This window comes from Scyliorhinus torazame, chromosome 16 (assembly GCF_047496885.1).
Source record: "Scyliorhinus torazame isolate Kashiwa2021f chromosome 16, sScyTor2.1, whole genome shotgun sequence".
NCBI lineage: Eukaryota > Metazoa > Chordata > Chondrichthyes > Carcharhiniformes > Scyliorhinidae > Scyliorhinus > Scyliorhinus torazame.
Window position 1 is genome coordinate 71,516,377 of NC_092722.1, and position 23,710 is coordinate 71,540,086.

The 23,710-nt window shown below is 46.2% G+C and overlaps 1 protein-coding gene across 1 annotated transcript in view; it reads left to right on the forward strand.

Annotated features, from left to right (window-relative positions):
- The window catches only part of LOC140392372 (CD209 antigen-like protein C), a 45,827-nt gene that overhangs the window by 551 nt on the left and 21,566 nt on the right, over positions 1-23,710 (forward strand). Inside the window, exons 2-5 of the mRNA XM_072477669.1 lie at positions 8,249-8,368; positions 9,784-9,924; positions 18,262-18,404; positions 19,984-20,090. Of these exons, the coding sequence (XP_072333770.1) occupies positions 8,249-8,368; positions 9,784-9,924; positions 18,262-18,404; positions 19,984-20,090 (511 nt within the window). The remainder of the gene's footprint in view (positions 1-8,248; positions 8,369-9,783; positions 9,925-18,261; positions 18,405-19,983; positions 20,091-23,710) is intronic.

Below are 23,710 nucleotides of genomic sequence, written 5' to 3' on the forward strand. Positions count from 1 at the left end.
GAAAGATGGCTTGTGAGAGACAGAGAGAAAGTTTGAAAGATGGTGTGAGAGACAGAGAGTGAGACATAGAAAAAGAGAAAGAGAGAGACAAGAGAAAGTGAGAGGCAGAGAGAATTTGAGGGACAGAGAGAGACAGAGAGAGAGAGAGAGGCTGCTGCTCCTGGAGTCAGGACAAACAGGCTCTCATTCTGATCTCAGGGGAAGTGTCATTGCGAAAAGGAGCAAAGAGACACAAACGTTAGGAGGGGGTTTTGGTCATGTTAGTTCGTTTGAAGTGAGAGAGAAGGAGGCAGGAGAGGAATGGAGGTGAGAGAGAGATAAACAGAGACAGAGAGATGGAGAGAGACAGAGACAGAGAAAGAGAGACAGAGAAAGAGAGAGACAGAGACTGAGAGAGAGGGAGAGAGAGATAGCTTGATGAGGACAGCGTAGAAGGAACGTTACTCTCTATCTAACCCGTGCTGTACCTTTTCCAGACATTTTCGATGGGGACAGTGTGGTGGGTGTTGTGTTCTATGGCTCTCCTGATCATGAAGACATGCATAGAACATGTGTGTTTAGCTATAACAAGCATTTATTATTAAACACGTGGACAGGTAACTGTCATGAGAATTTCGCTTTAAGAAATGGTAGTCTGCTAATGTTACTGCAGTGATGTCAGAGTGTGGGTGGAGCTGAGCTCTGGCGTTGCTTTGTAGTTTCACTTTGAGAAAAGCTTCTTGGGCATTCTTTTATTAAACTCCTGTATTATCTTGATATACTACGGAGTGTAATATGTGTTCGGCAAACCTTGGTGACTGCTGGGATCTTCTGAATCTCGATGAAGAAGACTCAAACTCGTCCAGTAGTAACAAAAGGTTTATTGAGTAACTATAACAATAATTGCATGAGTTTTTACTTTAACATTGATACTAGTGATAAGGTTTACAAGATCTAACTACAGTAACTATACGTAACTCCACTAACCATCTGAACTAATCTGATATTGCCCTGGTCACAGTACACTCAAAAGGAAGAGTGAGATACCCAATGTGGTTTCTTTTATACCCCTGTTGGTCCAACCCTCTAGTGATCATGTGGTGCTACTGATTACACATTAATCCCTTATGTACATGCACATACAGAGATCACTACAGGTGTGTCTGTGTATTTTTGGTTTCAGTGTTGGAGCTGCAGTCAGCCACAGAAGGTTGTTCCCTCTGCCATGTAAAGACTATCTCTTGATCATTTGGTGAATTCAGAGTGATAACTGTTCTCAGTCATGAATTTAAACCTGATGTGCTTCTGTCATAAAGTTTGTTTTATGTCTTATGGATGTTAAAAGTAAAGTTTAAGTATGACTTAGAATGTTGTAGTCTTTGGGGGTTGTATTTGAATTGATGGTTGCTAAGATGTTCACTGTATGTTTTGAAAAGGTCAACTTGAGTACAGAGACTAAACATTGATTTGCTCCAAAAAAGCCTTTTCGATTTCTGCTGTACCGTACCTGTAGAGCGGGCCGTGTGCTTCCCATACCACAACCTAGTAAATGTTTTGGGTCAGAGGAACTGCATGAACATTGGGGTTCTCTAAACCCTGGCCCATAACAAATTGGGGGCTTGTCCGGGATAAAAGTTGATCTATTGGATTGGCTTAGTGAACTTAAAGACAGTGTGGGTTGAGCATATTGTGGATGCTTTTCAGGTGTGGTTTTTCAGCTTAAGTGGGGAGTGTGTTGTGGACAATGGCTCTTTCAGAGGCTCTGAAGTTTTTGGGGGTGGAGACGGTCACACGCAGTACCTTACGGACAGAGACTAAAAGCAGACTGTTAGATTTGGCAAAAACATTGCCATTAACATTACCTGACAAAATGCGAAAAGTTGAGGTAATAATGGCGGTGGCTAAGCATTTAAAATTGCCTGAGATACAGTCTGACTCATTGGAAATGGAAAAAAATCAGTTACAAATTAAACAAATGGAACATGAGAAATAACTAAATGAGCTTGAATATGAAAGAGATAGAGAGGAAAAAGAGCGAGAGTGTTTGAACTTCGGCAAACGGCCATGAAACATGACAGTCAGTTAAAATTGGTGGATTTAAAGGGAAATGTACAGTTTGATGATGAGGATAAAGAGAAAGAGTGACAATGTCGGAGGCTTGGTGGGGATCTATTTAAATAAGTCCAAGCATTGCCAAGGTTTGACGAGAAGGAGGTAGAAGCCTTTTTCGTTTCATTTGAGAAGGTGACTAAACAAATGATATGGCCACAGGACATGTGGATATTATTGATTCAATCAAAGCTGGTAGGTAGGGCGAGTAAAGTGTTTGCATCAGTACTGGATGAGGCATACCGCACATATGAGGAGGGGAAAAAAACCATCTTAGGAGCATATGAACTAGTGCCTGAAGCCGACAGACAAAGGTTTAGAAGTTTAAGGAAAGAATTGGGTCAAACATACAAGGAGTTAGAAAGGATCAAACAGAGTAATTTTGATAGGTGGATAAGGGCTTTGAAAATAGACAAAACATATGAAGCTCTCAGAGGAATTATACTTTTGGAGGAGTTTAAAAATTCAATTCCTGATGTAGTGAGAACGCATGTGGAAGAGCAGAGGGTTGAAACTGTGAGATTAGCAGAAGAAATGGCAGCTGGTTATGAATTAGTTCATAAATCAAAGCTTGGTTTATGACATCAGTTTCAGCATGTGAGGGATAGAAACTGGGGACATGAGGAATACTCAAGTGGTAGAGGCAAAGGTGATCTGATTGGAGATAATAAGGAGAGTTTACCTCAGATTAAAGAATAAAATCCAGGAGGTTGGAAAAGAAATGAAAAGTTTCAAATGATTTCACTGTAATAAACCAGGCCATGTAAAGTCACAGTGTTGGTGGTTGAAGAAAAGCACTGGGAAGGCTGATGTGGTTACACAGGTTAAGACAGTGGGCTTTGTTAAAGTGGTAAAGGAAAGCCCAACTGAAGCAAAGGAGGTGCAAACGATTGTACAGCCTGATTAAGAGGTAATTGATAAGAAGTGTCAGATATCCTTAAAAAATTTACTTGCATGGGTAAAGTTTACTCATGTGTATCAGGAGGAGCAGGTAAAGAAGTCACAAATTTAAGAGATACGGGAACTAGTCAATCTTTAATGGTAAGAGATGAGGAGTTATGTAGTTTGGGAAGAATGTTGCCAGGAAAGGTGGTAATATGTGGAATTCAGGGTGCGAAGAGTACTGTTCCATTATATAAGGTAACGTTGGAAAGTCTAGTGAAGAGTGGTGAAGTGGTAGTAGGAGTAATAGAGAAACTATCTTATCCAGGAATACAGATTATCTTGATTAATGATATAGCTGGATCGCAGGTGGAAGTGATGCCTGCTGTGGTTCAAAAGCCAGTGAAAAATCAGACAACTGAAGTGTTGAATGAAGAATATCCTGGGATTTTTCCGGATTGTGCAGTAACAAAGTCACAAAGTCACAGGTTAAGACAAGAGGAGAACTCAAAGAGTGAAGATGAAGTTGAAGTGCAATTATCAGAAACGATTTTTGATCATATGGTTCAAAAGGGACAGGTGGAGGATGAGGCAGATATTTTTAGTTCTGGGAAATTGGTGGAGTTACAACAAAAAGATATAGAAATAAAAAGGATGTATCAGAAAGCATATACGGAAGAGGAATTTGAGTGTATACCAGTGTGTTATTACCATAAAAGTGATGTCTTGATGTTAAAATAGAGACCTTTACATATGCAGGTGGATGAAAAGTGAGCAGACGTTCATCAAGTAGTATTGCCGGTAGGGTATAGAAAGGAGGTGCACATGAGGTACCAGTGGGAGATCATTTGGGAATAAGAAAACTCAAGCTAAAATACAAAAATATTTTATTGGCCAGGACTACATAAAGATGTAGGTAAATTTTGTCAATCATGTCACACATGTCAAGTGATAGGGAAACCTCAAGCAGTGATAAAACCAGCACCCTTACTACCCATTCCAGCATTTGAGGAACCTTTTACAAGGGCCCTAATTGATTGTGCAGGACCGCTTCCTAAAATGAAAAATGGGAATCAATATCTTTTGACGATAATGGATGTGTCTACTAGATTTCCAGAGGCCATTCCAGTACGTAATATTACAGCTAAAAAGATTGTGGAGGAGTTACTTAAATTCTTTACTAAATATGGACTACTCACAGAAAAACAATCGGATCAAGGATCCAATTTTACCTCAAGGTTATTCAAAGAAATTATGGATAGCTTAGGAATAAAACAATTTCAATCAACTGCATACCATCCAGAATCGCAGGGAGTGTTAGAAAGGCAGCATCAGACATTAAAGACAATGTTGGGGGCTTATTGTCAAGATTATCCAGAGGATTGGGATAAAAGAATTCCATTTGTACTGTTTGCAATTAAGGATGTACCAAATGAATCAAACAAATTCAGTCCTTTTGAACTAATTTTTGGTCTTGAGATAAGAGGACCACTTAAATTGACCAAGGAAAAATTGGTGAGTGAGAAATCGGAAATTACATTATTGGATTACGTGTTAAATTTGAGGAAACGATTAAATAAAGCAGGTGAATTGGCTAGACAGCATTTAGAAATTGCACAAACTGTGATGAAACGGATAGTGGACAAGAAATCCAAAGTTCGTAGTTTTGCCAGTGGAGATAAAGTTTTAGTATTGTTACCGATGGTAGGCGAACCTTTAAAAGCAAGGTTTTGTGGACTTTATCAGATTGAAAGAGAATTAAGTGAGGTGAATTATGTAGTACGAATGCCGGATAGAAGGAAAACTCACCGAGTATGGCATGTGAATATGCTTAAAAGGTACTTTGAAGGGGAAGGAGAGCAAAAGGAGGAGGTTTTAATGATTCTAACTCGAAGTAACGAACCAAATCGAGATGACTGCGAATTTGACATACCTCAAATTAAATTGGAAAATGAGGCTGTTGTTAAAAATTGGGATAAATTGTTGAGTTACCTTCCAGAGGAAGACCGGATTGACCTGAAAGAGTTATTGATGTCACATGGGCAAGTTTGTAGAGATAAATTGAGAAGTACTAAAATGGTTATACATGATGTAGATGTGGGAAATGCTGTTCCAATCAAACAACCATATCGACTTAACCCTTTAAAAATGGCACAGGTTAACAAAGAGATTGTGAGTATGCTCAAATATGGCATAATTGAAGTGGGTTGCAGCCAATGGAGCTCACCCATAGTGATGGTACCTAAACCGGACGGTACCCAACGGTTGTGTGTGGACTATAGAAAGGTTAATGCAGTTACAAGAATAGACTCTTATCCTATCCCACATTTGGAGAATTGCATTGGGAAAGTGGGACAATCAGCTTTTATTTCCAAACTGGATTTACTTAAAGATTACTGCCGGGTCCCTTTATTATAAAGGATGAATGGGATTTCAGCTTTTGTGACTCCAGATGGTATATACCAATTCAAAGTTATGCCATTTGGCATGAAAAACGCCCCAGCCACATTTCAACGGTTAACTAACAACGTTGTTTCAGGATTACCCAATTGTGCTGTATACATCGATGATCTGGTCATTTTCAGCTAGACATGGAAAGAACATTTAAACCATCTGATGGAGTTATTCGATCGACTTCGGGAGGCGGGTTTGCTGATAAACCTAGCCAAAAGTGAATTTGGAAAAGCCCAAGTCACTTTCCTTGGCCATACAATTGGACAGGGTCGAATGGTCCCATGGGATGTGAAAGCAAAAGTTATTGGGATGTTTCCGATACGCTTGACACAACGGAAAATAATGCGATTTCTTGGTGTGAGTGGATTTTACCGGAGATTTGTACCGAATTCTAGCAGTGTGGTCGCTCCACTGACGGACTTGCTCAAGAAATGTAACAAATTCCAGTGGACAGCGGAGTGTCAACAGGCGGTTGATGGCCTGAAGGCTGTGTTAACCACTGCTCCTGTGTTTGCCATCCCAAATTATACGAAACAATTCAAAGTGGCGGTTGATGCGAGTGATGTGGGCGTAGGTGCGGTGCTTCTACAAGACAACGACGAAGGGCTGGAGCGGCCTATTGGTTATTTCTCAAAGAAATTGAATTCTCACCAGAAAAAGTATTCGACGATTGAGAAGGAGACTTTGAGTTTGGTGCTGGCTTTGCAACATTTTCACATTTATGTGACCAGCAATCCGTCTGACACCGTTATATATACTGATCATTATCCGTTGACGTTTTTGGAGCGATTCAGGAATAACAATGCAAGGTTGTTTCATTGGAGTTTATTGTTACAGCCATTTCAATTAAAAATAGTACATGTGGCAGGATGAGAAAACGTGATAGCCGATGCTTTGTCACGAATGTGATGAACAGAAGCAGGTTCAGTCAGAGGAAGAAGAACAAAAATAGACTATATTATTATGCCTATTTGTGTGTGTTGTTTATTGAAACGAAAAAGTATACTTACTGTCTCCATTTCTTAAAGGATAGAGAAAAGGTGAAAAATGAAACCATCTTGAAGTTGATTGTTTATTTTCTTTGCTTTGGGGAGGTGTCAGGAGAATGTCACTTTAAGAAATGGTAGTCTGCTAAGGTTACTGCAGTGATGTCAGAGTGTGGGTGGAGCTTAGGTCTGACTTTGCTTTTTAGTTTCACATTGAGGAAAGCTTGTGTGTCTCTGTGTTGTTTTGGGTTTTTTTCAGTGTTGGAGCTGCAGTCAGCCACAGAAGGTGTAATGTTGTTCCCTCTGCCATGTAATGATTATCTCTTGATCTTTGTTGAATTCAGAGAGATAATTGTTCCCAGTAGTGAATTTACACCTGATGTGTTTCTGTGTAAAGGATTTTTTTAATGTCTTATGGATGTTAAAAGGAAAGTAAGGATTACTTAGTGTTGTACTCTTTGGGGGTTGTATTTGAATTGATGGTTGCTCAGATGTTCACTGTATGTTTTAAAAAGGTTAACTTGAGTTCATAGAATAAACATTGTTTAGCTTTAAAAAATACTTTTAGATTTCTACTGTACCACACCTGTGGAGTGGGCGTGTGTTCCCCATACCACAATCTAGTAAAAGTTGTGGGTCAGGTAAACTCCATGATACACTTTGGGGTTCTCGAAACCCTGGCCCATAACATAACCAACAAACCTATGTACAGACAATTGTGTGGAGGTTACTTCAGAACTACGGTCCTGTTGTCCGTCCTGTTACCAACTGCCTGTTTCTCGTCAGTCACCTGATGTATATCTGGTTACATGGATATTCGATTCCACCTACTGGCAGGAGGTCATAACTGTCACTACATGTAACAATGAGCAGCTTGAAACATTTGTACAATTGTATACAGTTATATACAGATACGTATATGTGTAGATCACCACAGAGGAAGCTTTACTCTGTATCTAAACCCGTGCTGTACCTGTCCTGGGATTGTTTGATGGTGACAGTGTGGAGGCAGCTTTATTCTGCAACCAACCTGTGCTGTACCTGCCCTGGGAGTGTTTGATAGGGACAATGTAGAGGGAGCTTTACTCTGTATCTAACCCTGTGCTGCACCTGTCTTGGAAGTGTTTGATAGGAAGATTATTGAGGGAGCTTTTCTCTGTATCCAACTTCATGCTGCACCAGTTCTGGGAGTGTTTGATGGGGTCAGTGGAGATTAAACTTTACTCTGTACCTAACCCCGTACTGTACCTGTTCTGGTAGTGTTCAATGAAGACAGTGTAGAGGGAACTTTACTCTTTATCTAACCCTGTCCTATACCTGTCCTGGGAGTGTATGATCGTGACACTATATAGGGAACTTGACTCTGACCCTAACCCTGTGCTGTTCCTGTCCTGGGAGTGTTAGATGGTGGTGATGCAGTGGCATATTGGTATTGTCACTGGAATGGTAATCCAGAGACCTGGGGTACTGCTCTGGGGATCTGAGTTTGAATCCCGCCAGGGCAGATGGTGGAATTTGAGTTTAATAAAAAATAAATCTGGAATTAGAAGTCCAATGATGACCATGAATAATTTTCAATTGTCCCCAAAAAAACAGTAATGTCGTTTCGGGAAGGAAACCTGGTCTAGCCCAACGTGACTCCAGATTCAGCAATGTGGTTGACTCTTAAAATACTCTCAGAGATGGGCAAGAAATGCTGGCTCAGCCAGCGACACACACATCACATAAACTAATAAAGGAAATCAAACGTGGTCTCTGTTTAGCTCAGTAAGTGATGCAGGATTTCAACATTATCTGTTCCGTCAAATTACACAAGATTCTCAACTTCTCTATTCCAGGTAAAACCGGACAGGAAACAGCTGGAGGAAGATGCTCAATAACTCTGATACATCTCGGCCTGGTCGCCCTCAATGTCTTAATCTTCACTTTAGTAATTGCTGTTGGACTGCGAGTCCATGGTAGGAAAATGAGCCTCCCACTTTAACTGTGACAGACAGGGGAGGGGAGGCAGAACTGAACTCCTTTATTTACCCTCTCTCTGTCAGTAAGCAGAGGTATTTTATCCTTTGAAATTGGATGTGGCATGGTTTGAAACACCATCTGTTTGTTATGTTAAAGTGACTTGCAGCAAACTCTCTTTAGGGCAGAATTAGAACTATAGTTTACTCAAACATTCAAAGCCTGGGTAGATTCTCAGAGCGTTATACACACACACAAGCAGAGGATAAGAAGATAGGAGAGAGGGGATTTGGCACCTTTCAAATTTGTTTTCGCAAGTTACCACAGATATAGAAATGAGTTGACATAGTTACTAGAGTCCAGAATCTCAGAGCCCAATGAGGACATCTTCAAGGATGAGTTACTGTTCAGGTTGGATCAGTCAGCCATTGAAGATTCAAAGAATTAGTTTAAAGTTGATGGGAACGCAGCGAAAAGGGGTTGGTCAACACCGAGCAGGATGAGGGAATCGATTTTGCTGAGTAAATGATATTGGAAATTGACAGAAGATACTGCAAAAAAAGTTTGAATAGTATAACATGTACCCTCCATTTTTTGGCAAGATTCAATTAATGAATATGCAAAAAAGTAATGTTAGATTTCAACATTTTATGATTTATTTCATGATTTAGGGATATGACAGTAACACTGTGATATATTACCACACTCCTCATTGTAACAGACTGATATGTACCACACCCCTCACTATAACTCTCTGATATACCCCACACTCCACACTGTAACACTCTGTTATATCCCACACCCCTCATTGTAACACACTGATATATCCCACACCCCTCACTGTAACACTGATATACCCCACACCCCTCACTGTAACACTCTGTTATATCCCACACCCCTCATTGTAACACCCTGATATATCCCACACCCCTCACTGTAACTCTCTGATATACCCACACTCCTCACTGTAACATTCTTATATATGAAATGAAAATCGCTTATTGTCACAAGTAGGCTTCAATGAAGTTACTGTGAAAAGCCCCTAGTCGCCACATTCCGGCGCCTGTTCGGGGAGGCTGGTACGGGAATTGAACCGTGCTGCTGGCCTGCCTTGGTCTGCTTTAAAAGCCAGCGATTTCGTCCAGTTTGCTGAACCAGCCCCTAAAAAATAGGGGCTGGTTTATCTCACACACCCCTCATTAAACACTCTGATATGTCACACACCGCTCACTGTAACATTCTGTTATATCCCACGCCCCTCGCTGTAACTCTCTGATGTATCCTACACATCCCACTGTAACACTCTGCTCTATCCCACAACCCTCACTGTAACACTCTGATGTACCCACACGCCTCACTGTTACAGTCTGATATATCTCACTTTCTTCTTTCTCACTCTTTCTCCATCCCTCAGTTCTGCTATCAAACCAGAAGTTAGACGCGTGTCAAAATGATCAAGCCATCGAACGGCAGCGTGCCGACCAGTTAAACAGGACCCTGGTCCGAAACATCGAGAAGACAAACTCGCTTTGCAATACCTTTCGAAACTTATCAGGTGCGTACAAGCTAACCATTACCCCATCCCCATTGCACCTCCCACTGTGTGTCCCTTTCTGGGAGTCCTGACCCACTGTTTTCTCCCATCCGCCTCTCAAAGCCGTTACAGAGAGAAATTATTTTTCTAAAATTCATAACAGCCCTTGCTCTGTAATTACAGTGTACGATCTCAGACCGATTTTCTGTAATACTGTTGCACATTTTGACCAGCTAGCAGGACCCTCCACTCTCACTACATCATTCGGATTGAAAGGTTTCAGAGCCCTGGTTGACTTGTCATAGTACCTCTTCTGTTTCTTCTTTTGAAATTGCAACTGATTCCTTGGGCTGGATACTCCGAACCCTCGCCGGGTGGGCGAAATTGCCGGGGATCGGCGCGAATCCCGCACCCCGCCGTCCTCCCAATTCTCCACCCCAAAAAAACCGGCCTGGCGTGAGTCGCGCCTCCCGCCTTGGAGAATGGCGGGGTCTGGCGCGACTCAATGGGAGCCCCGGCCGCCTGAATACTCCGGCCCGCGATGGGCCGAAGTCCCGCCTTCCTGTAGCCGGTCCCGCTGGCGTAAATCAGAGTAGGTCCCTTACCGGCGAGACCTAGCAGCGCAGGCGGGCTCCGGGGTTCCTTGGGGATTGTAGGGGGTCTTGCCCCGGAGGCGGCCTGGCCCGCGGTTGGGGCCCACCGATCCGCGGGCGGGCCTGTGCCGTGGGGGCACTCTATTCCTTCCGCATCGGCTGTTGTGGTCCCGATGTGGAAGTGGATCCCTGTGCGCATGCAAGTGGATGTCACCAGCATGCGCTGGCGCTCCCGCCCATGCGCCGACTCGCGGCGGCTGGCAGAGGCCCTTCGGCGCTGGTTGGCATGGCGCCAGGCCCCTATCCCGCCAGCTGGCGGGGCGCCAACCTCTCCGGGGCGGGCGTAGCCCCTGAAGGTGTGGAGGACTCCGCACCTTTGGGGTAGCCCGACGCCGGAGTGGTTCACGCCATTCCGTCACGCCGGGACCCCCCCACCCCGCCAGGTTTGGGGGAATCCCGCCCAACATCTTGTCATTCACTTGCTGTTTGCTATGGCATGGCAGAGTTGTTCATAGCTTTCAACCCATCAACAGTTCTGGTGGTGACAAACCACAACTTAAAGATGATGCTCGATAGCTGAGCAATGTAGATATGGACCATCTTGACTGTCCATGGGTTTTTCAATAATTGTTTGACTATTTGCATATCTTTTTCCTCTTTGCCATTACAATTGAAACACGGTCCATTGTCACTCATAACTACCTGAGGAATGCCATGATGTGCAAATATCCCCTCACTGTAACACAATTGGCTGACGAGCTTGACAACTGTGCCACTTCAAGATAGTTTGAATTGTAGTCCACTATTAGCGGATATTCTTTACCCTCAAGGTCGAATAAGTCAATCCCCACCTTTTGCCAAGGAACTGACACAATTTCACCCATCTCCAATGGTTCCTTGGCTGGTCGATATTGGTATCATAGAATAGAATCATAGAATTTACAGTGCAGAAGGACGCCATTCGGCCCATCGAGTCTGCACTGGCCCTTGGAAAGAACACCTCGCCCAAGCCCACACCTCCACCCTATCCCGTAACCCAGTAAACCCACCTAATCTTTTTGGATACTAAGGGCAATTTAATGTTTTTATTCAGGTTTTTTTTTATACATAACAAAATTAAACATAACAAAATGTGTACATTTCAGTTATAATTTACAATCGACAAATGCCCAGCATTTGAATTAGCCTCCTAACCCCAACTCCCCCACTTCCCGGAGACCCACTCCCCTTATTGCTATCTGCCGTGTTTACTTTATTCGCTGGTTCTTCAGTTCATGTGTTCTGTACACAGTGGGGGAGCACACTGATACATATGTTATGTTACATTGTGGTCGGTTGTTCTTATTTAATTGTCTGTATTTACAAACATTCGGTCGGGTCCCCTGGTTGGTAAATTTGATTTTCTCTAGTTGGAGAAATTCCGACAGATCGGACAGCCAGTCTGCAGCTTTAGGTGGTGCTGCCGATCGCCAGCCGAGCAGGGTTCTCCGGTGTCCGATTCAGGAGGCAAAGGCTAGGGCGTTGGCCCTCCTCGCAGTAGTGATCTCTGTATATTAATATACATAATCAATGTATGTAAATGTAGTACAGTCAATTCAACACTAGATGTCTCACTATCAGATGGGATAGAAAGATTTTCCCGCTCTTTCTGAGAGAGTGTTCTTCAGGAGAGTGAACAGCCAAGACATAGACTAGCTAGAGAGACGGAAGTTATAAGTTATTTCATTATTACATTGTATAGTTAGTTGGTTAAATTTATTGTATTTTATTTCTTTTCCTCGTTAAGTATTAAGTACAAAGAACTCATAAAATATTATTTATATTACTCATTAAATTGGAACATCTTTAAAAGAAAACTATTGTTTATTTCATCAACTCGGCTGGTTCAATGAGTAATATATATATTATGTAAGGTAATATAACACTCGCCATAAAGAGTTTTGGCTGCTCTGATACCCCGAAGACTGCCACTTTCGGGCACAGATCCACCCTCATCCCCACAACCTTGTACATCACCTTGAAGAAGGCTGTCCAGAACCCGGCAAGTCTGGGGCAGGCCCGGAACATGTGGGTGTGGTTGGCCGGACCTCCCTGATAGGGCAGCATGGTAGCACAATGGTTCGGGTAGCATGGTAGCACAGTGGTTAACACAGTTTCTTCACAGTTCCAGGGTCCCAGGTTCGATTCCCGACTTGGGTCACTGTGCGGAGTCTGCACGTTCTCCCTGTGTGTGCGTGGGTTTCCTCCGGGTGCTCCGGTTTCCTCCCACAGTCCTAAGATGTGCAGGTTAGGTGGATTGGCCATGATAAATTGCCCTTAGTGTCTAAAAAGGTTGGGTGGGGTTACTCAGTTACAGGGTTACGGGGATAGGGTGGAGGTGTGGGCTTAAACGGGGTGCTCTTTCCAAGGGCCGCTGCAGACTCGATGGGCCGAATGGCCTCCTTCTGCACTGTAAATTCTATGACATTGTTCACATTGGTCCTCCACCTCTGAGAAGAACCTGCTCATTCGGGTTCTGGGTAGGTGTGCTCTGTGCACCACTGCAAGCTGCATGAGGCTTATCCTTGCACATGTGGAGGTGGAGTTGATCCTGTTCAGTGCTTCGCTCCAGAGTCCCCACCTTATTAAAAACCCAAGCTCTTCCTCTCATTTTTCTCTTGTCCCGCCCGGTGGGGAGCATGCCTTCCCCCGTGGTGGCCCATACAGGTCCCCGCTGTTTTCCCTCCAATTTGTCCACATCCAGCAGTTCCAATGGTGATTCTAATCGGCGCCCGTGCGTATGTTTATATTTCCATAAGTCGGAAGTTTTTAATTTGCATGTATTTTAACTTGTTCCCTCTGGTCAGTTGGAGCTTCTCTGTCAGTTCCTCTAGTGTTGACAGTCATTGGGTTCTCACCCCACCCCCACACACACACACACAAACACACACACAAACACCATGATTAGTTTTCTACTGTGTTGAAAAAGCCCTTGGTGGGGATCTGGATCAGTGTGGATCCGAACAGGAAGAGGAACCTGGGCAGGACGTTCATCTTGATCGTCTACAGCCTCCCCGCCAGGGAGAGTAGGAGTGTGTCCAACCTCTGCAGGTCCTTTTTAACTTCCTCCATCAGGCTGGTCACATTCTCCTTGTGCATCCAGTCATGGGCGATTTGGCAGACTGAAAAGGCTCCAAACTCTGTCAAGAGCAGCATGATCTCTTCCATGCTGCTTTGGGGGTCTGCGACATGGAGGAGCAGGTTATCCGCACAGAGCGAGACTCTGTGCTCTGTGTCTCCTCTCCAATCCCCTTCCAGTTCTTTGCTGCCCTGAGCGAGATTACTAGTCACCCGATTGCCGGGGCAAACAGCAGCGAGTTCAGCGGGCATCCCTGCCTTGTGCCTCTGTGCAGCTGGACGTATTTTGAGCTGGCGATGTTTGTCCGCACGCTCGCCATGGGAGCGCTGTACAGGAGTTTCAGCCAGGCGGTGAACACTGCTCCGAGCCCTTGACTCTGTCAAAGGCCTTTTCTGTGTCCAGGGAGATGATCATAAATATTATCACATTTAGCAGGCACCTGATGTTCGATGTTCGCTGTCTAACCCTTAACCCATCTGGTCTTTTGCCACCACATCTGGTATGCAGTTTTCCTGTCGCCTGGCTAGGATTTTGTCCAGTATCTTTGCACCTACATTGAGCAGCGAAATGGGTCTGGAGGACCCGCATTCTGCAAGGTGTTTTCTTTCTTGGGTATCAGCGAAACTGAGGCTTGTGCTAGCGTAGGGTGGCCCTTGCCAGCGAGTTCGTGAACATCTCCCATGGTGCAGGGCCAGTGCCGTCGCAAATTTCTTAGAGAAGTCTGTCGGGAATCCACCTGGTCCCAGCGCCTTCCCATTTCTGCGTGGAGTTAATGCTCTGCATGGCTTCTCCCAGTTTTCGCAATGCTTCCAGCACCCGCTCCCTGTCCTCCCCACGACTGGCATGTCCAGTCCATCAAGGAACTGCTTCATCCTCGAGTCCCGCTCGGGGGGCTCAGAGATATACAGCCCCTGGTAGAAGGCCTCGAAATGCATTGTTGACCTTTTCCGGTTCTGCTATTAGTTTGCCTTTGCTGTATTTAACCTGAGCTATAACCCTCGTTGCTGCCTGCCTTCTCAGCTGGTGAGCCAGCAGGCGGCTGGCTTGGTCTCCGTGTTCGTACAGGGCCCCATGCCTGATGGAGTTGGTGCACCGCTTTCCTCGTGGAGAGCAGGTCAAAGTCTATTTTCCGCTCTACGGTCAGGGCCGTGGAGTATCACCGCTCTACCTCCAGTATGGAGCCGACTAGCTGTTGTCTAGCCACCCTCTTCCCTGGCTCGACGTACTTTATAGGCAATAATCTCACCCCAGATCACAACCTTCAGGGCCTCACTGGGCGTGGAGGGTGAGACCTCCCTGTTCTGGTTGTTGCCCTTCTATGGCCTGTGATATTTTCTCGCAGGAAGCCTTGTCGGTGAGGAGGGTCGTGTCCAACCTCCATGGGATGCGTTGGGCGGCACCTGTGTTAGGCAGCCTAGAGCCCTACCCCCCCTTGTTCCTTTGTTCTCCCTATGGTTTTGTGTTTTCCCCCCTCTTCCCCCTCCCCTTTTGCAAGTGCCCCCCCTCTCTCGCCCTCCACTTCTATCCCCTCACTTGTCTCCCTTCTTGTAATGTTTACCCCCCTCCCACTTGTCAGGCGGTCTCTCCCCTGTGGGGGACAGGCCTCGTCCCCCCCCTTCTCTCTCATACCTCCTGATGCTGGCTTTTCCGCCAGTGTGGTGACCCGCCCCCCCATTCCACGATTGGTCTGAGTTTTCCCTCTGCCCACTGTTTTTTCCCTTTGCCCTCTTCCTCTTTCTCCCCTGTTTCTGCACCCCGCTCTCATCCCCGCTTCGCCGTGCCTTAGCTTTCAGTTTTAAAAAGATGTGGTAGAGTCCCGCACAAATCGTCTGCCTGGCCCATCTCAGGATCCTTCCCCAGTCTCGGTTCGGATGAATCTTCACAATTCTCGCCCTCGATTGCTCTCTGGTCCTGGGTTGGGTCAGAGCGACCTGTGTGCCCTGTCTATCTCTGGCGGGCAGGGGAAGCTGCCCCTTCCCACCAGCTTTCCCAGCATCTGGGCCACATAGTCCGTTGGGTTTCTGCCTTCGGTCCATTCCGGCAGACCCACTATTCTGAGGTTTTGACGACTCGACCGGTTTTCTTGGTTCCCCCATGTAGGAACGTTTCCAAGGCCTGAATATTGAGCCAACCTTTACGTGGGGTTCCTCCCTCATTGTTATGGCTCAGCTTAATAAACAGGGCAGACACACAAACTGGTTAAGACGGCTTTATTGCGCCAAGCTTGGTTTTGCATACACAAGAGTTGGACCTGGATAATGCCAAGATCGATCTGCTAAACATTGATAAAAACACATCAATTATACTATTTTCCAAAAATCAATAGCCCACCCCAGTTGGACTTGATCCAATCCTTGAAGCTGTCATTTTCAAACTGTCCAGTAAAATTGTGATCCGCTCATGATTTAACCCCATCCTGTCACCTGTTGTTTACCAAGATCATGAGTGGGATTCTCCCCCACCCTGCGGGGCAAGGGTTCTGGTGGGACGGAGTGGCGTGAACCTCTACGGCGTCGGGCCGCCCCAAAGGTGCGGACGCCTCTGCATATTTAAGGGCTCGGCCCGCACCTTTAGTGCCTAGGCCTGCCCCGGAGTGGTTAGCGCCCCACCGGCTGGCGTGGAAGGCCTTTGGCGCCATGCCAGCCAGGGCCGAAGGGACTCCGAGGGCCGGCGGGTGTCCGTGCATGCGCGGGAGTGTCAGCAGCTGCTGGGCGGGTCACCTACGCGTCGGCCATGGCGATGCTGACGGCCGCGAGGAGGAAAAGAGTGCCCCCATGGCACAGGCTCACCCGTGAATCGGTAGCCCATGATCGTGGGCCAGGCCACTGTGGGGGCACCCCCCGGGGCCAGATCGCCCCGCCCGGAGCCCGCCCGCGCCGCAGGTCCCGCCGGTAAGGGACCTGGTTCAATTCACGGCGGCGGGACCAGGATAAAACCGGCCAGAGAATCATCGGGGGGCGGCGCGATTCCCGCCCCCGCCCCGGTGCCGGAGAATTTGGCGGCTGGCGGGGGCGGGATTCACACCGCCCCCCGGCGATTCTCTGACCCGGCGGGGAGTCGGAGAATCGCGCCCCAGGTATCCATATTAAGTTGTTTTTCCAGGACATTCCCATCCTGAAATCACAGCCAGATCCTGTCCCCTCATTGTCCATCTAGATGGCAGGATGCCAGAACTGGCTTCCTTTTTACTCCATGGATTGTTTCAGAGGCTATTGGGGCCACTGATAAAACTTGTTTACTAAGTCCATGATGTAATCTGCTGACCACACATTTTGTGTGTCTCAAAAACATGGGCAAGTTAGCTAGCCTAAATCCCATCATGCATTGTGTCTACTGCTTGTAGCTGGAGTTTACATGATTATCACTGCTATGTCATAAAATACAGTTTTAATGGTCAATCATGATTACTGGGTATACTTTCTATGATTAATATTAATCTCTAATAAACTAACTTATGTAGAACTACTCCAGTGGCATCCGAGCCAATCAGTATTAAGAGGTCTCATCGCTGGACACCCCCTTCACTCCAACTTCTCCTTCAGGCTACCCTCGTTATGTCAGCCTCTAGGGTGATGACCTTTGGTCCATGGAGGCCTTTTCCAGTTCTCTGATCGTGTTTCCCTGAGCCTCTATTCACCTGTCCGTTTTGACGAGGGCCACCTGCCTGGTGGCCAGTGCTTCCGTGACCGGCATCTTGACCATCCTTGAGCTCCTTCAGCTCTCGGGTGGGGAATTACCCCCAGCCGTCGCCCAGTGAGGGGTATTCCTTGCACGGTTCATTGGCCCCTCTGTTTCGGGGGGTTCCTTGCCTCGTGGGTCTGTTTCTCGCCCGTTGGCTTCTCCAGGGTCCTGATGCCTCTCGTGGTCACCTTGCAGCCTCTGGTGCAGCTGCTGCTTGACATTTCGATTGTTGGCCTGTACCTTCTTTTGTGGGTTGAAGAGGTTGATGAGGGGGCGATTTGTCTGGATCTGGTGGGATAATTTCAGGTAAAATTGCCCAAATTCGATTTCCTAGGTGGAGAGCCACCTTACATAAGTCCTCTCAGCACATCCTCATCCGCTAAACGTGTTTTTGATTCCAACCGTCGTAAAGACAATGCCACCGTTTTTCGCGAGTTCCAATTTTCTGGCAATCATCCCACCAGAAACCCAAGACAGGATGAACTTGGAGGGTTAGTTTATTCAGTCTCCAAAACTGAGGTAGTGGCTGGGAGGGAGGGGGGTGGGGGGTGGGGGGGGGATCTAGAATGAGGGGGGAAAAGTTTAAAATTCGAGACAGGACATTTACGGGTGACATCAAGAAAGACGTCTTCACACAAAGTGGAGCGGAAACTGGGACCTGCCCCCCACCAAAAACAACTCTGGAGACTGAAGGTCAATTGGAAACTCAAAACTCCGATTGAGAGATTATTGTTGGCATTCTAGGATGGCGGAACTGAGGCTGGGAGTTAAGATGGAGACTGATCAAATAGAGATGTCTAAAAAGATTGAAGCAGGCAGAGTGGATCTCCTCTTGTTCCTGTGTAACAGCCTGGAGAGGGGCTGAATGGACCTCCTCCTGTTCCTGTTTAACAGGGTAAAAAGGGGCTGAATGGACTCCTCATGATCCAATGTATCTCACTGATTCAATACTTAATTAATTTTCAGAATCTCGCTGTCCGCGTGGCTGGAAAGTTCATAACAAGAAATGCTACAACATCTCAACGGATGAGAGAAACTGGAACGATGCAAAACAAGAATGTGAATCCTCAAACTCACACCTCATCATCATTAATGCACCAGAGGAGCAGGTGAGAATGATGCCAGCATCTATCAGAATGAGTTAGAGAGAGAATCTCCCTCTACATTGTCCCCATCAAACACTCCCAGGACAGGGACGGCACGGGGTTAGATACAGAGTAAAGCTCCCTCCACACTGTCCCCATCAAACACTCCCAGGAGAGGTACAGCACGGGGTTAGATACAGAGTAAAGCTTCCTCTACACTGTCCCCATCAAACATTCCCAGGACAGGCACAGCACGGGGTTAGATACAAAGCAAAGCTCCCTCTGCACTTCCCCTCAAACACCCCTAGGGCAGGTACCGCACAGGGTTAGATACAGAGGAAAGCTCCCTCTACACAGTCCCATCAAACACTCCCAGGTGCTGCACGGGCTTAGATACAGAAAAAAGCTCCCTCCACACTGTCTGATAAAACACTCTCAGGGGTGTGGGACGACATGGTAGCACAGTGCTTAGCACTGCTGCCTCACAGCTTCAGGGACCCCGGTAGAATCCCCAGCTTGGGTCACTGTCTGCGGAGTCCTAACTTTCTCTTTGTGTCTGCATGGGTTTCCTCCGGGTGCTCCGGTTTCCTCCCACAAGTCCCAAACGACTTGTGTTTGTCAGGTGAATTGGTCATTCTGAATTCTCCCTCTGCGTACACGAACAGGTGCCGGAATTTGGCGACTGGGGGATTTTCACAGTAACTACATTGCAGTGATAATATAAGCCTACTTGTGACACTAATAAAGATTGTTATTATTATTATAGATACAGAGTAAAGCTCCCTCTACACTGTTTCACCAACCACTCCCAGGACAAGTACTGCACAGGGATAGATAGAGGGTAAAGCGCCCTCTTCACTGTCCCATCAAACACTCCCAGGACAGGTACAGCACAGGGATAGATACAGGTTAAAGTGCCCTCTTCACTGTCACATCAAACACTCTCAGGACAGGTACAGCACAGGGTTAGATACAGGGTAAGGCTCCCTCTACACTGTCACATCAATCATTCTCAAGACAGGTACAGCTCTGTGTTAGATACAGGCTAAAGCTCCCTCTACACTGTCCCCATCAAAGAGTCCCAGGACAGGCAGAGCATGGGGTTAGGTACAGAATAAAACTCCCTCTACACTGTCCCCATCAAACACTCCCAGGACTGGTGCAGCACGGGGTTAGATACAGGGTAAAGCTCCCTCTACACTGTCGGCATCAAAGATTTCCAGGACAAGTACAGCACGGGGTTAGATACAGAGTAAAGCTCCCTCCACACTGTCCCCATCAAACATTCCCAGGACTGGTACAGCACAGGGTTCGATACAGAGTAAATTGCACTTTACTCTGTCCCCACCAAACACTCCCAGGACAGGTACAGCACGGGGTTAGATACAGAGTAAATGACCCTCCACACTGTCCCCATCAAACACTCCCAGGACAGGTACAGCACGGGGTTAGATACAGGGTAAAGCTCCCTCTACACTGATCCCATCAAACTCTCCCAGGAAAGGTACGACACAGGGCTAGGTACAGTGCGAATACAGAGCTGTGTGTGTGAATTGAGGCTGTCAGAAAAACTGTTCAAATTCCATTTTTATTTCTCCTGCAGAATTTTATCATCAAAACCGTCAAGGACAAGAAAGAAAATTATTGGATTGGACTAACGGATCGCGCTGAGGAAGGGAAATGGAAATGGGTGGATGGGAGCACAGCGAGGTGAGAAAACAGGAGAGTGGGTTCGTCTGGGATTGGTACAGGGCTATGGGGCGAGAGTGCGACAGTGGGATTAATTTGGTCTTGATACAGGGCTATGGGGAGAAAGTGGGGCAGTGGGATTAATTTGCGATTGATAAAGACCTTTGGGGAGAGAGTGGGGCAGTGGGATTAATTTGGGATCGATAAGGGTGTTTGGGGAGAGAGCTGGATTAATTTTATATTGATGCAGAGCTATGAGGAGAGAGCACGGTAGTAGGATTAACTTGATATTGATACAGGGCTATGAGGACAGAGTGAGACAGTGTGATTAATTTTATATTGATACAGGGCTTTGGGGAGAGAGTGGGACTTTGGGATTAATTTGGTATTGACACAGGGCTATGGGGAGAGAGTGAGGCAGTGGGATTAGTTTGGGTTTGATACAGGGTCATGGGAAGAGAGCAAGGCAGTGGGGTTAGTTTTGGATTGATACAGGATGATGGGAAGACAGTGCAGCAGTGGCATTAGTTTGGGTGTGAAACAAGGCTGTGGAGAGAGTCTGGGGCATCGGGATTCGTGTGGGAATTGATACTCGGCTATGGAGAGGGAGCATGGCAGTGGGATTAGTTTGGGGATTGATACCGGGCTATGGGAAAAGAGTGGGTCATTAGGATTAGTTTGGGTAGTGATACAGGGTTACTGAGTGAGCAAGGCAGGTTAATAACTTTATGATTGATATGGGGCTGTGGGAAGGGAGTGGGGAAGTGGGATTAGTTTTGGGTTGATACAGGTGTTAAGATACTGTTTTATAACCCCTTTTGTCAGCCCTGTATTTTCCTTTTTATCCCCTCCCTGCTGCCTGTCCTCCGGTTAATGTGCGACAATGTTGCTGCACCCTCTGGGATTTCTGTTTAAATTCCAAATTTTAGGCAAAGTTGGAACCCCGATCGTGATGATTATGCTAAGACATCCTCTTTAGGTTCTGTGGTAGAACCGGTGATGATTTGATAGACTTGGCAAGGAGCCAATCAGAATGTACAATTTCCTATTGGGGCCTGTGATTGGTGGGGGCAGGCAGAAAGTTCCAGTAGGAACGAGGACCTTGTGAAGAGTGGCGTATTGTTTTGGGTGTGTGCTGTGAAGAGAACCAGATATGAGGCAGCTTTAATCTCTCTCTCTGCTGATTTAGACAACTTTTTGCAACCGGCAGTTTCAGATTGGATACATGATTAGGAGATCACTGGCTACAAAGAACTATGTTGGCAGCAAAGAACAATCTCATAACTATTAATCTCTTTTCAGTTTAAACCTTTCCCCTCCATTCCTGTCGTATGTGTGTCTGTCTTGTGTGTGTCTCGGTGGAGGGTGGGTTTTGGGATTCGGTAGATTGTTAGATCATTATTCTGTTATTTCTTCAAATATTCATCTTTTCCTCTTGTTATTAATAAATAGTTTGTTCACGTTTTATAAATCTGGTGTCTGCATATCATTGCAGCAGTCTCAGGCCAATATCTCGATAGCTTAATAAGAATAATTTGTTAATTCAATTTATGTTGCAACCCCTGGCCCAGGGGGGCTGGAATTGACCGCACGCTCGTCCATGGTGTCGTGACACAGGACCATGGGGAGAGCACGATGCATTGGGATTATGTTGGGATTGATACATGGGGAGTGAGTGGAACAGTAGAATTAGTTTGGGGATTTATATCTGTCCATGGGAGATGGCGGGGCAGTGGTATGAGTTTGAGATTGAAACAGGGTTATGGGGAGGAGGTGGAGCAGTGGGATTAGTTTGAGGATTGATACAGGGCTATGTGGAGGGAGTGGGGCTGTGGGATTAGTTTTGGATTGATACGGGGCTATGGGCAAGAGTGGGGCAGTGGGATTAGTTTAGAATTGACACTGATCTCTGAGATGAGAGTGGGATAGTGAGATTATTTTGTGAATTGATGCAGGGATATAGGGTGAGAGTGGGGCAGTGGGATTGGTTTGGGATTGATACAGATCTATGGGATGAGAGTGGGGTAATGGGATTAGCTTGCAAATTGACACAGGGATATGGGGTGAGAGTGGGGCAGTGAGGTTAGTTTGGGATTGATACAGGGATATGGATTGAGAATGGAGCAGTGGGATTAGTTTGTGAATTGATACAGGACTATGGGGATAAAGTGGCACCACAGGATTAGTTTGGGGTTTTGATCCAGTCTATGGGGAGATAGCGGGGCAGTGGTGTGAGTTTGGGGATTGATTCAGCGCTATGGGCGAGAGTGGGGCAGTGGGATTAGTTTGGGATTGATGCAGGATTTTGGGGAGGGAGCGGTTCAGTGGGATTAGTTTTGGGATTGATACACAGAAATGGGGAGAATGTGGAACAGTGGGATTAGTTTGGGGATTGATACAGAGCTATGTGGAGAGGGTGGGGCAGTGAGATTCGTTTGGGATTGATACCGGGCCAGGGGAGAGTCTGTCGAATGGGATTAGTTGGGGATTGATACAGGGCTATGGGGAGTGAGCGTGGCAGCAGGATGATTTGGGGGATTGATAGAGGGCGAGTGGGGCAATGGGAGAAGTTTGTGAATTTATAGAGGGCTTTATGGAGAGAATGCAGAAGTGGGATTAGTTCGGGATTAATATAAGGTTATGAGGGTAGAGTGGGGTTGTGGCATTAGTTTGGTCATTGATACAGGGCTATGGGGAGGGAGCATGGCAATGGGATTAGTTTGTAAATTGATCAGGGCTATGGGGAGAGGGCAGTGGGAATATTTTCGGATTGATACAGGGTTATAGGGAGAGAATGGTGCTGTGGGATTAGTTTGTCATTAATACAGATCTATGGGGAGTGAGTGGAACAGTAGGATTTGTTTGGGGATTTCTACCGGTCTATGGGAAGGTAGCAGTGCAATGGCATGAGTTTGGGAATGCATACAGGGAGATGGGGAGAGAGTGGGGCACTGGAATAAGTTTGGGATTGATACAGGGCACTGGGGAGAATTAGTCCAGAGGGATTAGTTTGGGATTGGTACAGGGCTGTAGTCATGAAGAGCGATAGGAACAGACAATATGGGAAGGTATTTAATTTAATAGTGGGAGGGGAAATTATACTGATATTAGACAGGAGCTGAGGAGCATAAAGTGGGAACAATTGTTCTTGGGGAAATGCACAACAGTAATATGGGGGTTGTTTAAGGAGCACTTGCTGTGAGTACTGGATAGTTTTGTCCCACTGAGACGAGGAAGGAATGGTAAGGTGAAGGAGCCTTGAATGACAAGAGAAATGGATCTTCTATTCAAGAGGAAGAAGGAAGCTTATGTAAGGCTGAGGAAGCAAGGATCTGACTCGGCTCTAGAGCATTACAAGGTAGCCAGGAAGGAACTCAAAAATGGCCTGAGGATAGCTAGAGGGGGCATGAAAACACCCTGGTGCGAAGGATTGGGGAATACCCCAAGGCGTTCAACACTTATGTGAGAAATAAGAGGATGATCAGAGTGAGAGTAAGGCCGATTAGAGATAGTGGAGGGAACTTGTGCCTAGAGTCTAAGGAGCGGGGGAGACCCAAAATGAATATTTTGCTTCAGTATTCACGAGAGAGAGGGACCTTGTTGCTCATGAGAACAGTGTGAACCAGGTTAATAGACTCAAA